The sequence below is a fragment of the Xenopus laevis genome, chromosome 5L (genome assembly GCF_017654675.1).
Source record: "Xenopus laevis strain J_2021 chromosome 5L, Xenopus_laevis_v10.1, whole genome shotgun sequence".
NCBI lineage: Eukaryota > Metazoa > Chordata > Amphibia > Anura > Pipidae > Xenopus > Xenopus laevis.
Genome location: NC_054379.1, coordinates 39,465,433 through 39,481,592, shown reverse-complemented (window position 1 = coordinate 39,481,592; position 16,160 = coordinate 39,465,433). Strand labels below are relative to the sequence as shown.

At 37.4% G+C, this 16,160-nt stretch overlaps 1 protein-coding gene across 2 annotated transcripts in view; it reads right to left on the bottom strand.

The window, feature by feature from the left end:
* LOC108716634 (cilia- and flagella-associated protein 61) overlaps positions 1-16,160 on the bottom strand; it is a 156,078-nt gene that overhangs the window by 92,327 nt on the left and 47,591 nt on the right. For both annotated transcript variants that reach the window (XM_018262905.2, XM_018262907.2), the window contains exons 16-17: positions 15,816-16,022; positions 13,588-13,722 (exon numbers count right to left, since the gene is read on the bottom strand). In XM_018262905.2, coding sequence (XP_018118394.1) covers positions 13,588-13,722; positions 15,816-16,022 — 342 coding nt within the window. The remainder of the gene's footprint in view (positions 1-13,587; positions 13,723-15,815; positions 16,023-16,160) is intronic.

The following is a 16,160-nucleotide window of genomic DNA, read 5'->3' as shown; positions in this document are numbered from 1 at the left end:
TGATGAGGGGTGTAGGCTCCCATTGGCAGTAGCCTGTTTTTCAGTATACACAGCAGATAACTCTGTCCTGTCATAGACTCTTTCATGTCACTCTCTTACATTAAGAAGTCTGTAAAGTCAATCTATCACAAAGTATTCTAGTGAATCTAAATAGATTATATAAATGCAGACCCTTTGCTGCAGTGCAGTTCTGCCAGTGTTTTAGCAAAATATTTTTTCTCAGTTTTTACTGTTTATAAATGATTAATATTCAGATGTTATGGGTTGGGGTAGGGTATATAGATGATGAATAATATCAATTATTCTGCAGTATGTTACCAAATTAACTTAGTAAGTAAGTAAATGCCCTGTAGGATGGCATTGTCCAGATAAATTCTGACATCCAGTGGCCATATAAGGTAGCATTAAACAGACTATAACAAGAATTCAGGCAAATGCTAATGTGTCCTTTAATTGTAACAAAATACATATTGATCCTGTTATTCCAATATACACGGTAAGCTTTGCCTTGATACTTTAAGATTTATTTTAGCAGAATAAATTAAAAATAAACTATGCCTACTAATTGTCAAAGATGAGATAAAGAAGAAAACATAACTTCTACATGTGCTTCCCATAATATAAATTCCCTCAGAATATTAAACAAGTCATCGGTTGCCAATACTAGAGAATTTAGTTAATACAAACAGAATTTCTTCTAAGGGGTTTCATTAGATGTGTGGAGTTATAATTATTGCATATATTTTATCTCATTAATTTTTTTCTCCAACTACCCAATTTCTAATTGGCTTATAATTCATACAATAAGATACTTTGCCCAGGTGAAATCCATATCCATCAGACCAATCCCTCAGGGGCTTTAAATAAGGTAAACAAGATGTACATATATTTATTTTAACAATTCTGGCAGTGAAATTCCCCCTTCGTTTTACTTGCTTTGAATGCTGCAGATAGGAAACTACAGACGGTCCCTAACTGTTCTGCAGGGAAAGGATAATACTTTCAAACAGCAGGAGGGAGCCCCCCCCCACCTTACTTCCCTTACCTCAAGCAGCTTTGTTTTTTTCCCTGTAAAGCAGCCGGCAACTCTGTAGAGATTTTTATCCACAGACCCAGTGCAGTCTCCATATTCTGATAATTAATCAGTCTTGCTGTATCAGCTTCTATGGCAAATATTATTTGACTTGTGCTGTTTTGATAATATATGACGATCCCTAAGCAGCCCAGACGCACAGAGCATGTGCGTAGTCTTGGTCTTGCAAAGATGTTTAACAAAGTTACAAGATGGCAGCCCCCTGCGGCCAACTTTGAAAACATAAATCATTTGTTTAATTAGGCTTCTCGTGCAGTAAGTTCTTGTTTACATTTAGTATACAAAATACAGCATTTCTAGCATTATTCTTTTTTAGACTTTAATATTCCCCTTTAATACAGCAGTGATTTGTTTATACTAGGAACAAGCTGCTACAGCTGCCTCAGTGCATCTCCAGAATGAAATGTAGGATTGTTTATTGGAGATAATGGCTCCTACCAGTGCTCGTGAGATGCGAAGGTGCTAGGCATGAAAGAACAGATTGTGAGTACAACTGTCTATGTCACATATTACGGCTGATTACCCTTCAGGGAAACATATTAAGTTATTTGTGCTGACATTTTATAGAACATGTTGCTGATATGGGACCAATCCTCCTAATTCCAAACTCCCAGAGGGCAATTTGTGTATTTAACTATTAGGTGATTTCTGAAGCATGACAGATGTAGGATTGAGGAGCTTTGATGCTTTCATAATGTGCTTCCCAGTAGCATAGACACAGAAGGCACTACATAAAAGGGATTTGAATTTTAGTTCATTGAGTAATCTTTATCATATATTTCCATATGTAAGTATATATTTGTGAATTCATTTTGCAGTAAACAGGATGAGAATTCTGCTAAGTGCCATCTAGATCATTCCAGATCTAGATCATTAAAAATATGAAGGGACTGATTTGTGGCAAATGTTGCATTCTAATTTGAATTAATATCTTTAGCTTGCATGCACAACAATGCCACCTGAGAGCAACATTTTAAGCCTATTAGAACAACATAACATACCCCATTAGAACAACATGGAGATGATGTCAAACTACAATAGATTTTAAGTTAGCAAAAGGCAGAACTGACAAAATGCCGGAAATCAAAACAGATGCTGATTTTGATTGAGAGATATAATATATCTTTGGGGGGGTGGCTTTCCTAGCAGATATAGCTCACTTAAAGCAAATATCAACCCCCCCCAAAAAAAAATGTTTTGCCAAATAAGAGAAAACACAATTCTAAGCAACTTATACATTTTATGTGGGTTTTAAGTTATTTGTATATGTATTGCTATTGAAAGCAGTGTTTGTCCCTTTCTATTCTCTGCCATTGTGGTTCAGACTGGTGAAATATGTAAGACACGGGGAACTAAGACTTTTGCAACATTGTTTAAAAAATAACAACCAGGAGTTAAGCAAATGCTGCTTTCAATAGCAATTGTTGTTACAAATAACAAAATAAATAAAAGCACTAAACATGTTTAATAAATTTACATTGGAAAGTTGCTTAGAATTATGTTTTCTTTTATAAGGCTCATTTTTATTTTAAAGTTGACTTGCCCTTTAAATAACTGATTACAGTACAAGCACAATTTTGGCACAAATCCTGCATTTAGAGAGACAGGATTGCTGGTGATTTTAAAACAGTGTGCTTCTATACATCTTCTAGGCAAAAGGAGCCCCCCCCAAAGGCTGTAGTAACTTGGTTATTTCAAAAACGAATCAACATTTTTTTTTTGATTACATGAAGAAAATGTCTTATTTCAGTATGATGTAGCTTATGATAAATTGTCACTTTCATAATAGTTCCCCTTTAAGTTAACAATTTAATAGAAGGGTTCTGTCATAATTAAATAAAGCCATCCAAATTAAAGCCAATGTTTAAAACGTGTTTCAAATATAAATTTTAGTTTTTGTTTACAATTTTTTAGATATTAACTCATGTATTAGGGGGTTCGATCAACATAATTAACATAGATAAAGGATTAATAAACCACAGTAGAAACATGCCTTTTTTCAGTACATTAAACTGGTTGCAATGAACACTGCTTGGTGTATTCAGGAGCCAGACCGTAGCAAGTCCATGTTGGTCAAACATTCAACCACATAATGCATTGACAGTACCTCTAACTATGTAAGAAATAGGGGATAAGACAAGGGGGCAGATTTACTAAAGGGCGAAGTGTCCGTCTCTAGTGAAAATTCCCCAGAAATCTCATCTGCAGGGACAGCGCCAATTTACTAACAGGACAATTCGCTAGAGAAAGTTTCACGCCCTATCGCCAGGCGAATTTTAACTCAGGTGAACAATCGTTAATCCACAAATTCAGTGCGAATTTTACAGAACGTTACCTCTTTCTCCAGAGTTTACTTCGCCACCTTAGACCAGACGAACTGATAAAACTAAGCTACAGCCTCTTCAATTTTATGCCAGTGACATCATATCCTGTATGCCAGAAAGTCATAAAAGTTGTAAAAAAAGTAAAAAGTTATAAAAATTTTTAAAGTGGGATTGAATTCAAAAATCATAACTATTAAAGATTTTTGTGTTAATATTTTTTAACCAATTTGAGGGGCACGGAATATTTGTTTTGGATTGGGCTCATGTCTAGGACATTAGAGGATCTCTTTAGTCTTTTGCTTTCTTGGACATTTGTAAAAATAAGTGACCACTTCAAGCATTAGCACCAACCTTTAATAAAGATGTCTATACGACCTATATGTACCCATCTATTCAAATTAACCTAAGTGTAAGAGTACTAACTACATTTTGCTAGGCAAAATTAAACAAAGATCGCTAAGAAATGCTCACGCTGAAGAAACAACGCTAGCGAAACTTTGCCAGCATTTGGCTGCTGAGACGCAACTTCACATTTTAGTGAATTAGTGTAGTGGTAACGAATTTACGCCTGCGAAGTGGCGCAAAGTGTGGCGTCCTTTAGTGAATTTGCCCTGAGTTCATGTATAAGTCAATGGGAGAGGTCCAGTGACCCATTTGAAGATGTTATTAGCTTTCCTATTTTTCGAGTTTAGTCGAATTCAATTTGAATTTGATTTGACTTTTTGGGTCAGTAACGGTAATATTTGTTCGAGTTTTAGAAATTCAAATTTTTTTTTTCTTAAATAACCTTCCAATTGAATTCCGAGTATATTCGAATTTATTAGAGTTAAAAAAAGGTGGGAAGGGGAAAACATTTTTTACTTCCTTGTTTTGTGCCAAAAAGTCATGCAATTTCCCTCTCCGCCCCTAATTTACATATGCAAATTAGGTTTCGGACTCGTTTCGGCCGGGCAGAAGGATTCAGCCGAATCCGAATCCTGCTGAAAAAGCCAGAATCCTGAATTCGGTGCATCCCTAGATAAATAGGCCTCAAAATATGGAACATTTGATGGAAGACAACAGGTTAATCACAGGGTTACACAGTAAACAGCAATAATTTCGTAAAGAGCTTATTAAATATGAAGAACTAACTGAGTCAGTATCACGTTTGTATTTCTCATCAAGACTAGTGTACTAGCTCCCCCTGTCAAAAACATCTCCATGCAGTTACCATGCTTCCCGTGGGCAGGTTCCCTAACACTGCTTCCCAAAATAACTACTCATCTTATTCTGTATATCTCTCCAGCAACAAAGGAGGAAATTATAGCCGCAGAAGAAATGTTCCACTGGACCTTAATGAGCCAATCAGTAAGATTCTTCATTAAACTGAGACTATGCATGATCTAATGGAAGCATGTAAAAGACTTCATGGTTTAAGAGGTCTCTGCATACATTTCCAGCCATTATTGCTTTATCTTATACAAGAAGAGATGGAGGAATTGCCACAGTAACAGCAGAGTGTTTTACCCTTTAACACTTGCCGTGTTTAAGCAGATAAAAAAGTCATGCGACATACGCACGGTAACCATTTCTGTGTAATTAAGCCTGGAAACGAGTGCAAGATAAGCACATTGATGCAAACAGCATCAGCACTAAACCTGACTAATCATTATTTTTCTATAAATGAGAAGAGATAACACAGAGTACAGTACTTATCAATCATGATAACCACACCATGTTTCTGTAGTGTCTGACGGACAGAACACGCAGCCGGTGTCAGCTATTTTCTCCCAAGCCATGTACCTCAACATAATATCAACCCATCAATTTCATACAAGGCTTATTATCAGCATAACGCAAAGTATACAAAACAGTGCAAAGGCTTTTAAAGGGGTTGTTCACATTTAAACTAACTTTTAGTTGTAGAGAATGATATTCTGAGTTTTAATTTTTTATCATTTGTGGGTTTTAAGTTATTTAGCTTTTGATTTAGCAGCTCTCCAGCTTGTAATGTTTGCAATTGGTTTGCTATTGTCCAAATTACCCTAGCAACCATGCATTTGATTTGAATAAGAGACTGGAAGAGGGCATGGAGATAGAAAAATAAGTAATAAAAGGTAGCAATAGCAATAAATATGTAGCCGCGCAGAGCATTTATTTTTTTGATTGGGTCAGTGACCCCCCCCCCATTTGAATCATAAGAAAAAAGGCAAATAATTAAAAACCTATAAAAAAGAAAAAATAGAGGTCAACTTGGTTAGAATTAGACATTCTATAACACACAAAAAGTAAGTGAACCACCACTTTAAAATGTATATAAAATTGAACCAGATACAGTATGTCCTTTTCACGTACTATTTCACATTAACTCTTAACATGCCTCCCGCCTGTTGTCCCTTCTTTGGAGTGATAATCCAGAAATATTGGCCAGAAAGGCATAGCACTTATTAGAGAGTTTTGAATCAGGGGTGTAGCTTAAAAGATCCTGATTTTTAAATCTTTAATGCTTTTATCATAAATGCATTTATTTAGCACAATAAATCATAGGTGATATATATAGTGCTGACATATCAATCCATATTTTTATTAGCAGTAAAGCTTACAATTAAGTTGCTTACAATTACCCATTCTATAACATACAAAAAGTTAACTACCCCTTTAAAATGTGAAGAAGAACTGATCTGGCATTAATTGAAAGTTGCTGTTTTAGCAGAAAGATTTCACAAGCTAAATGCACTCACTATTCACAAAACTTTACCCAGATAATGTTTGAATATGTGTTTGCTGTCTTCAGCATGAAATAATCAACAAGTTGGTCACACACAGGAAGGTCTGGTTTTGTTTGAAATGTAGTTGAACCGCACCTCTTACCTTTCCTATGGTGTTCCTGCTTAGGTGGTGCAGAGCTCCCTAGACGGTTAGCATGCGTCAATATAATGAATTAGTTTGAACCAGCTTCTAAATCGCCAAACATCTCAGCTAAGTGCATGCAAGAGCTGATTGACTGCCTACTAAAGCTTGTATAAAGGTGGCCATACACGGGCCGATAAAAGCTGCCGACAGACCGTGTCGGCAGCTTATTGGCCCGTGTATGGGGCACCCCGACGGGCTTCACCGATCGAGATCTGGCCGAAAGTCGGCCAGATCTCGATCGGATGGGACAAAAAATCCCGTCGGATCGCGGCCGCAGCTATTCATTTATGCGGTCCTGCGATCCGACCGCCCGTTTAGGCATCGTTAGGATCCGATCGTTGGGCCCTAGAGCCCACGATCGGATCAGCCGATAAGGTGGGCATATCGGAGGGAGATCCGCTCGTTTGGCGACATTGCCAAACGAGCGGATCTCTCAGTGTATGGGCACCTTAAGACTGACTCTCAGAAGGTGGTCTGCTCTGATGCCACAATGCCAAAATGAAGATCCCCCAGCCAGCTAAATACAATACATTTTGACAGGGCAGAATTACTTAGGGCCCACACAATGCAATGATCATACGTAAATAAACTAGTTAATGAGATCTGTGTGTGTGTGGTCAGCTTTATAGGCACAGTATTCAAAAACTGTAAAAGTTGCATCCACCACAATTGTGCATGATGTGTCAAAAATAATGCAGCTGTGAGCATGCAGGGTCACAATTGTGGCTAGTGTCTTTAGAGTGTATATTGTGTCACTTTGGGAGTATTCATTGAAAAAAGGCATTAGCACCCAGTCTGGTGTGCCCATTGGCCCAACCTGCTGTGGGAATCCTGGCACTACCTCCACCTCCAGTTCATCAACAGAGGCAGGACAGATGCAATGGTGTTTAATGCAACTATACAGAATGGTTGAATGCAAGTACCTTTACTTAAAGGAGAAGGAAAGGCCTATTTAATTGGGGTGCCAAAAGTTAGGCACCCCCAAGTGATTATATATACTTACCTTACACCCCTGGACCGGTGCAGTTTTCTCTTGATAGGAGCACCGGTCTGGGGGTTCTTCCAGTGAGCACCACAGAGCGATTGGCTTCCTTCTGCTTTCTTCAAATTTCCCGGGGAAGACGCATGTGCAGTAGAACTAAATAGCCGACTTCTTCACTAAAGTTTGGAAGGAAGAATGAAGCCGATTGCTCCATGGTGCTCGCTAGAAGAACCCAGAGACAGTGCAGTTTTCTGTTGATAGGAGCACCGGCCTGGTGTGTCAGGTAAGAATATACAATTACTTGGTGGTGCCAAACTTTTGGCACCCTCAATTAAATAGGCCTTTCCTTCTCCATTAATGACGTACATAGTTCATGTGGCTCTTCTGAAACAATTGCTGCCTTTGTGTGACCCTTCCATCAAGACCATGGTTATACAAAGTTCTTGATCAGGCTTTTTGCACATTATTTTTTGCACTTATTTCTGTAGCAATTTCCTTTACGGTGACTGTTGGTTTAAGTGTGGCTTTGGGACATACAAACATGCTTGGTACCCTTTTCATAAGTTATACATTGTTGTACTTGATTTCTAACTTCTTCAGTATTCTCCATAATTTTTCACAGCTGCTATATTATGTAATACTGTGTGGAGCATTTATCCAGAAAAAATGGCATTTTAATGAATTTTAACATGGCAGCTATTTTAATGATTTTAAAGGCCATTGTGTACTTGTTAGGGCAGTTGGTTTTTTCCCATGTAAACAGATAGCTTCCACAATACAAATTTTAAATGTTTATACTACATATTTCAGTCTTTTTCTGACATTAAAAACATTAAAGAACTCAAAGTCCCGGCTGTCTTTGCCCACATTTTTGCACATTGTGCCAACTTTCATAAAAGAGACACTGTATATTCAGTTACGAAACTAACTGCACTCCCACAAAAATGATGACATAGACACATTCTACATGACCAGTTATTTATGGCCATACAGTATTTACTAGAAAAGCAATGTAGATGGTAGGAAGACAGCATGGTGTAAGAACATCAACTTTTTGTTTAGCATAGTAATGGTGTTTCTTTTACTGTAAACTATTCAATCTAATGTGCTGAGAGCAAAATAATGGCTTCTTTGCTATGAAATAATTTCCATTTTATATCAGAGACAGAACTGTAAGCTGTTAACTCTTTTGTCTAGTAAAACACTTGTCTGATAATTTAGCATTTTTGATGTTGGAAGAAAACACCAAGCTGCTTTTATTTAGCATGACAAGTACAATGTGAGCTGTGCACATTGTTATCCAGAAAGCTCTATGCTACGAGAAGGCCAAATTCCATAGGGGCAAAATCTACTAATTTGCCAGCGACGGCTTCGCTCACATCGCAACACTTCGTCAGGCATAGATTTGCCAGGACAACGCTAATTCACTGAAAGCCGAAGTTGCGTCCAGGGTGACCAAACACTGGCGAAGTTGCTCTAGCCAAGCGTTACTGAGCCAAGCCAAGCGAAGTTGCGCTAGCGTTGCCTAATTTGCATATGGAAAAGTCATGGACGAGATTCAATTTGAGGAGAAAAAACTTTTCACCAAATTCAGTTCCAGTCTTTTCCCATAGACTTCAATGAAGTTTTCACGTGATGAACTGTGAGATAATTTTTTCTGAATTGAATTGCATCTCACACTGAATTTTGTCCATGACTTTTCACGTGATAAACCTTTTTCTCACTAAATTGAATATGGCCCATGGGGCCATGTGATAAGTTTTTCTCACTGAATTGATTCTGGCTCAAAATCTGAAAAAAAACACAGGTCCCTAGCATTCTGGACAACAGGACCCATACCTGTGTCAATTACAAATGAATGACTGTAGTGGGTAGAAAATTAACATCAAATCCCCAGAGAGATTACAGTAATTAAAGAACCCAAACATTGGACTGGGGCAGCTTCATGGTGCTAACAAAGTAAACAATTGGGAAATTCCTCCACTATGCGATGCTTTATAACCTTAAAGATTTCAATCAGTGTGACCTATAGCTCCAAAAGTTTCAGCCAATCATTTTCCTTGAATTCTAGCAGTCAGCATCAGCATCATTGGTGCTAAACAGAAGTGATCTTCATTTCACAGCTTATTACTTTGCAAATGGTCATATATTTTTAATTTTGACAGGCTTGCAGATGTTACAATGGTCCTTGATAAAAATACAAAAGAAAGCCGGACAATTTTCTTTTTGCTTTATAATGTAGTTCAATTATTCTACGTAATTATGCCACCTATTCTTTTCTCGTATCGATAATTACATAATTACAATGAGCAGATGGATTGCAGAACATTAACAGATGGCACAGAAGTAAACAGGTTGGAAATTGGTGATTTTTCGAAGGATATCATTGCAGAGGATTAGGAAATTACTATGAATGTAGTTTTCTGGCCTTCAGAGCTTGTTAACCAGATCTCTTCCAAGCAAGGAAAGAATGCAATGAAGAGGAATGATATCGCTGGTCCTTCTGGCACTCAACGGGTTAGGGTTTAATAGAATGCTAATAATGTTCTGACAATCACAGACATTAATGCGTTATTTTCTATTTGCAAGCTGTAATGGTTTATTCATTATATTAAACAAAACTGGTGAGGGACTTTGTCAGGATGGCTTCATGCATACATTTTGTCTTTTGAAATGTCTGAATTAAGTTGGCAGTTCTACCCTCTAAGCTATTAATGCTTGGAATAAAAGTACTTTTATAAAAGGATTAGCACAAGCACAGTGAATTTCTGGCTTGCCAGCTGTTCCTGGAGCCCAACTACAAGCATCTTCTGTCAGCACTGGATTAGCAGCTCTACATTTTACATGGGGAACGTATAGTATGAAGTGGTGGTAGAATTAAAAACGGCCAGCAAAGCCAATGCTGAATGTCATTGTTTAAAGTTATGGGTTCTCTGTTTGCTTCAGCATTTCCCCAATTATCATGTCTTTATGTATGTTAAGGGGACAAACAAAGCTCTAACTTCTCTTTACCTATAGTATACGTAATAGTATATTTACTTATAGTGATTAGCACCATTTTTACCAGCATGCCAAGTTATCGCAGAAGCATGACGGAGAATGTAAAGGAGCTGGGCAAAAGGGGGCTACCTGGAAGGCCTGACATGCACATCTGACATGTGTCTGGCATGTAAAAAAAGTTAACAGATGGCAATTCTGTTAATAGGGACAATAGTATTGGAAGGCCTGTATTTTTATACATAAAAGGTGGCAACCCTAATACAAATATTAAATTTCTCTTGATACCTTTTTTAATTTTTCTTTTTCTATACAGGAAACTTACGGTTTCCTGTATATAGAATAAACATGTCACAAAACCAGGCTAATTAGTAATCAATCCAGATTCTCATTGCAAGGCAGCTCAGAAACCAGAATGTAATATCAACTGTGTAGCAGTTTTTATAGCATGTGAACCTCATTTACTATTCAATGATTTGCAACAACCTGTAAGCTTAGCATCTCAACTGACGGTTCACATGCACGCAAATCAGAGCGAGAACCATTTCTGTAGGTGGATGGGGGCCCGGCTCCACTCCCTGTAAGTAGGCCCTTCTCTGGATAGTTAAGTTACTGTTTGCTCAGTAAATAAAATATGGCATTTCTACTCATAGTTGTTTTAAGGGTTTAGTTCTACTTTATATGGGAAGCTGGAAAGAGGCAGAAGCAGAACAGGCAGAATTGGAAGGCAAATGATTTTTAAATTTTAAAATTAAAAAAATTAACAATAGGTCATTCATCAATCTGCCAAAAGTTGCATTTGCTCTCTAAGTATGGGCTAATAAAAATAAGCTATGTGCTAACAGTTTACATTTAAATCCTACCTAGCTTTAGCAAACAAACATAGCCATAATTATTAAAGAATGCATCTTGTGCTTCATCATGCATCATAATCACATGTACAATTCTGGGCTGCTATGTGACCAATACCCTCCAACCAACAACACACTGCATATATACACACAGTACTTTCTTGGTCTCACCTACAGCTTTTTAAAAAGTGTGTACTAAAGGAAACTTTGTGCATGGGGCACAAGACAAAACAAACAATTGCCATGGTCCTGTGGAAAAGAATACTACACAAAGATACAATATCCTGCACTCACAGGTGTTGCTAAAATGTGAAAACATTTTTATTCAATGTTTTGGCTCATATAAGAGCTTCAATATGTGCTCTTTGGACTTAAAGGGGTGGTTCACCTTTGAGATAACTTTTAGTATGATGTAGAGAGTGATATTCTGAGACAATTTGCAATTGGTTTTAATTTTTTTATTGTTTGTGTTTTTTGAGTTATTTAGCTTTTCATTCAGCAACTCTTCAATTTGCATCTTACCCAATCTGGTAACTAGGGTTCAAATTCCCCAAGCAACCATGCATTGATTTGAATAAGAGTCTGGAATATGAATAGAAGAGGCCTGAATAGAAAGAAGAGTATACAAATTAGCAATAACAATACATTTGTAGCCTTACAGATCATTTGTTTTTGATAAGGGGTCAGCGACGCTCATTTGAAAGCTGCAAAGAGTCAGAAGAAAAGACAAATAACTATAAAAAATAAATAATGAAAACCAATTCAAAAGTTGCTTAGAATTGGTCATTCTACAACATACTAAAGGTTACTGTAAAGGTGAACCACCCCATTAATGCTACTTGTCATCGACAAAGTCAGTAAGAATCTCAATACTATCTGCACCGGAATTGCCTCTTTTGAACTTGCTCATCTCACATTACTTAGGGCCAATACACTACACGGCTGAATTACATAAATGTAAGAAAAATAAGGTTCAGACAGTCACTTTTGACTACCAGAACAGGCGGTTGGTGAACAAACTCCCCATAGACCTACATGATACCTTAGACAACCTTTTAGAATAAGTGCTTTTGATTCTTCCCCTATACTCCATCAGAAGTAAGCTGACTGCACTTGTCCATCCATTTTATCTACAATCTCTCCCTCTGATTACTCCCTCCATTATCTGACACTTCTTCCTATTTCAGCTCTCTTCTCTTATACTTTATACTTCTTTATACTTTCTTTTTTACATCTGCTCTCCTTTCTTTCTACACTTCTGCACACCCAAGACTCTCTTCACACAACCGGAACCAACTGCCACTGGGATTCAAGTAGACTATTCTGGAATATAGATACTAAAATGTACTTCAGCATGACACTGGAAATTCACAAAAAAAGAGGCCCCTCAGCTAAGTTTTATTATGAGCCTTGACTAGTATATACTACTTCTTGTGGACATTGTGTTTCTATATGTGGTAAAGGTGCTGTATGAGTTAAATGATACACTAATCATCAGTTGTGCACACTATTTGGTATAATGATAGTGATAAGGATGCTGCCCCAGCTGCTGGTTTATGATTTATACAGCATATAATAATGTCGCGATTTGTATTGTATGATGCGATTACTTACAATAATGCCGCTATTTACAAAGATATGATGTTGACAATTGCTCATACATATATATTTTTGCAAATCGTTACTATCTCATTGCTTTTTTATTTCTTATGTTATTTGTGCTTCTTTTCTACACTAGTTGTGTTTCTTTTTATATTTTGCTTGTTAAGTTTGACTTGTCAATGACGTCCCACTGCATTGATATAATCTGACGTCATTACCTTCACATTCCCGCCGCTTTGTGTTTATCAGACACTCTTTTGTTTGTTTGTTCACTTTGATAAAGGCTAGGAGTCTAGCCGAAACATAAGTCTCCACAATAAATTCCTTTACAGTTTTTATGAGACATGTGAGTGCGAGTATGCTTCCATGTTCTCTATATCTCTATATATACTCCCCTGCAATATTATTTTCAGATAGTAAATAGCTCTGAGCAGGAGGGGTAATGTAAGAAGTTTGAGGCTATGGCAGTGCTAGAAGGCTGGGTCTCTAAGAAAAGAGGCATGATAATAATTTTAATGGGTGCTGTGGGTCAAAGGGCTTAATCTAGCAATGATATTTTGTATTCATAAGTAATTTGTTGAGTCCCTTCTTCATACTGGGACCTCCATACTCCTTGTAACATCAAACATACCTGTTTCATACTGAAATGTTCCAGTGTAGGTTTAGAACTGAGAACAGAAACGCACCAGTACAGAACTGTGCCTTTATTCTGTAAGGGTATGAATGCCAGCTCTTGTGTAATTAAGAAGCAACCTATTGATGCTTAGACAGTAATTCCATCCCATCTGCCAACCCATGTAGAGCCTGGCACAGTGCCTGTTGTCTGCTGCAACTTCTGTTACCCACCTGATCCTTTGAGACCTGCTTTGATGGAGCATTTATACCAAGCTTTTCCAGAGGAAAGACAATCTGTCGTCTTGGTCGCACGGGAACCATATAATGAAGGGCAGATGACAGAGAATGGGCACAGGGATTCTTAAACTGAAAGACAACAATGTACACTTTAGCATGAAGAATGCCAGTCCTGCTCCTCACAGATGTTTCCTGCACAGTTTAGTAAACACACCATTCTTAACAGCCTTGGCAAAATGTGAGCAGGGGTTAAGGGAAAATAATAGCAAATAAACACAGCCTTGCAGCAGAGGAATGGGTTTCACATAATACCCACCACTAATGAAGATAATTATCAGCATAATTACATTACCATCTCCGTGGGAATGACAGATAAACAAGTGGCTTGCTTTATGGCATTTATCCGTACCAGGATATCCCCCCTGAGCCTATTTCTCTGCTGTAATCATGAATCAGTAGCATGTGACTTCAGTACATGCTGTTATCTGCTTTTTCAAGGGTTGGAACCCTCAACTCCATGATGTAGCAATGAATAGTTAGACTTAATGCATCATTTAAACATGACAGGTAGAAATAATGAATGGCTTTCTTGGCTGCTATCCCATGAATCACTTATAATATATCACAATTTATGAATCATTTGACCCTTGTGCTGAGAGAATCCCACACAGACACAGCGACTGGCAATAGCTGGCACTCCAGATGTTGCTCAGCTACAACCTCTTAGATCATCCACAAAGGCCAAAAATTAAGAGGTTCCCCATCTCTGGCTTAACCTTCCACCTGCCCCCCTTAGTTCATGTTAAACTACAGTTCACAAATCCCTAAGTCTGGCTTTGAACCCTATGTTGGTACCAACCAATAGTGCATGTTTGTGAATTAATAAATATCACAGGAAGATATACAGTATACTGAAAAAAACGAGTCTTAATGAAAATCTAAGATTATATAATAGTGTCTGTGCACACCGAGTTATTTGAAAAAAAGTCTACATTGTCAGTATTTACTGATGGCGCAAGAGACTAAAAAGAGTAACATTATTTATGAAAATCTAATCAGTTTTTGATTTTTATACTGTACACAATATTGTTATTGTAAGTTGACCACCATCAGCCTAAAGGGGCCTGCAATCATTAGAAAGCATAGGTTTGGTGCTAAAGAATCGGTTATCCATCTACCTGTTCAAAGCAAGTGATAACTGCCATAAGGTAAAAATATTTACTGGTCTTACAAGCTTGGGGTTGTCCACCATTAGATAAAAGCCTTGCAGTCACAGAGGCTTTGCTTCCTCTACACAAATGCCATCTTATCTCTGAAAGTCCCACTAAGCTCCCACTGAATAATGAAACAGATAGGCTGAGGTACTGTGGCAGAAACACATATGCTACCATCAAATAAAGTAATTTCAGTAAGACCTCGATTTTAAGTCCCCTGATTTTAAGTTTTCCCGCATTTTAAGTTTTTTATTTGTGGTCCCACCAATTTATAATTCATTTCAATGGATACATTTTCCTGATTTTAAGTAAAGTTTTCCTGGCTTTTACATCAAAATTTTGTCCTGGTATGATTCTTTCCTCTATGAATGTTATTATTTGTAAAATAAAGAGGTTTAAATACTAATCAGATGTATATTTTGCCATGGTTCTGCCTGTACATGGTTAATTCCAATTAGTCTGCCCCTCATACAGTCCTGCACCAATCACTTATTGCTTTAGGTTGTGTATGTGACTGACAGAGAGTCCTTGCTCGTGCTCCCCATAGTGTAACATTAATGCTGCAATGTTTAACCCTTGTTATTAACACAGTTAATATTGTATCTTAAAGTAAAACAGACTTATATCTTTTCAATACTTTAGGAAATAGTTACTTTAACACATTTCTCTGATTTTACATATTTTTTTCCTGGTCCCTGAAAAATGTAAAATGGGGGTTCTACTGTAGTTGTTAAACTATACTCAAGTGCTGCCAAAAGTATGTGCTGCTGCCTAAGTTTCCAGTAGCTACTGTTGTTGCTTTTTTGCCTGCTACTACTACTATCATTCATGTGCCTAAGCTAGTGGCTAATACAGTTTCCAGCAGGTAGCAGCTAAGTCTGGTTGGGTTACTTGGCCTTCAAAACTTTACAGAGTCAGGGAAGTCATTTTATCATAAATAAAATTCTGCCTGTAGTTTACCAAAACACATTTTAATGCAATCACAAGGATATGGAACTTTATTCTTACCTGTGTTTTATCATATGAGGGATATATGGGGTAATACAGGGCAGACTTGTGGGATAACCGCAGGATCTCTTTGAGGAAATGTCTTCCATAATTCATAAATATTGGATTTAAAGCATAATGATGAAGGTGCCCATGTTCCTCCCGTTGGTGGTGACTGAAGTAGATAAAATCCTCAATATTGTAATGTGAGCGAATATACTCAATGTCCTAAAAAAATAGTAAGAATAACAAAAATAAACTTTCAGCATGCATATTCTCTTACAGATGGCAAAATTTAGTCAGGGACATTACCAAAGCCCAGGGCAATTTGGAAAAACCAAATTCGGAATCGACACATGTTAAATA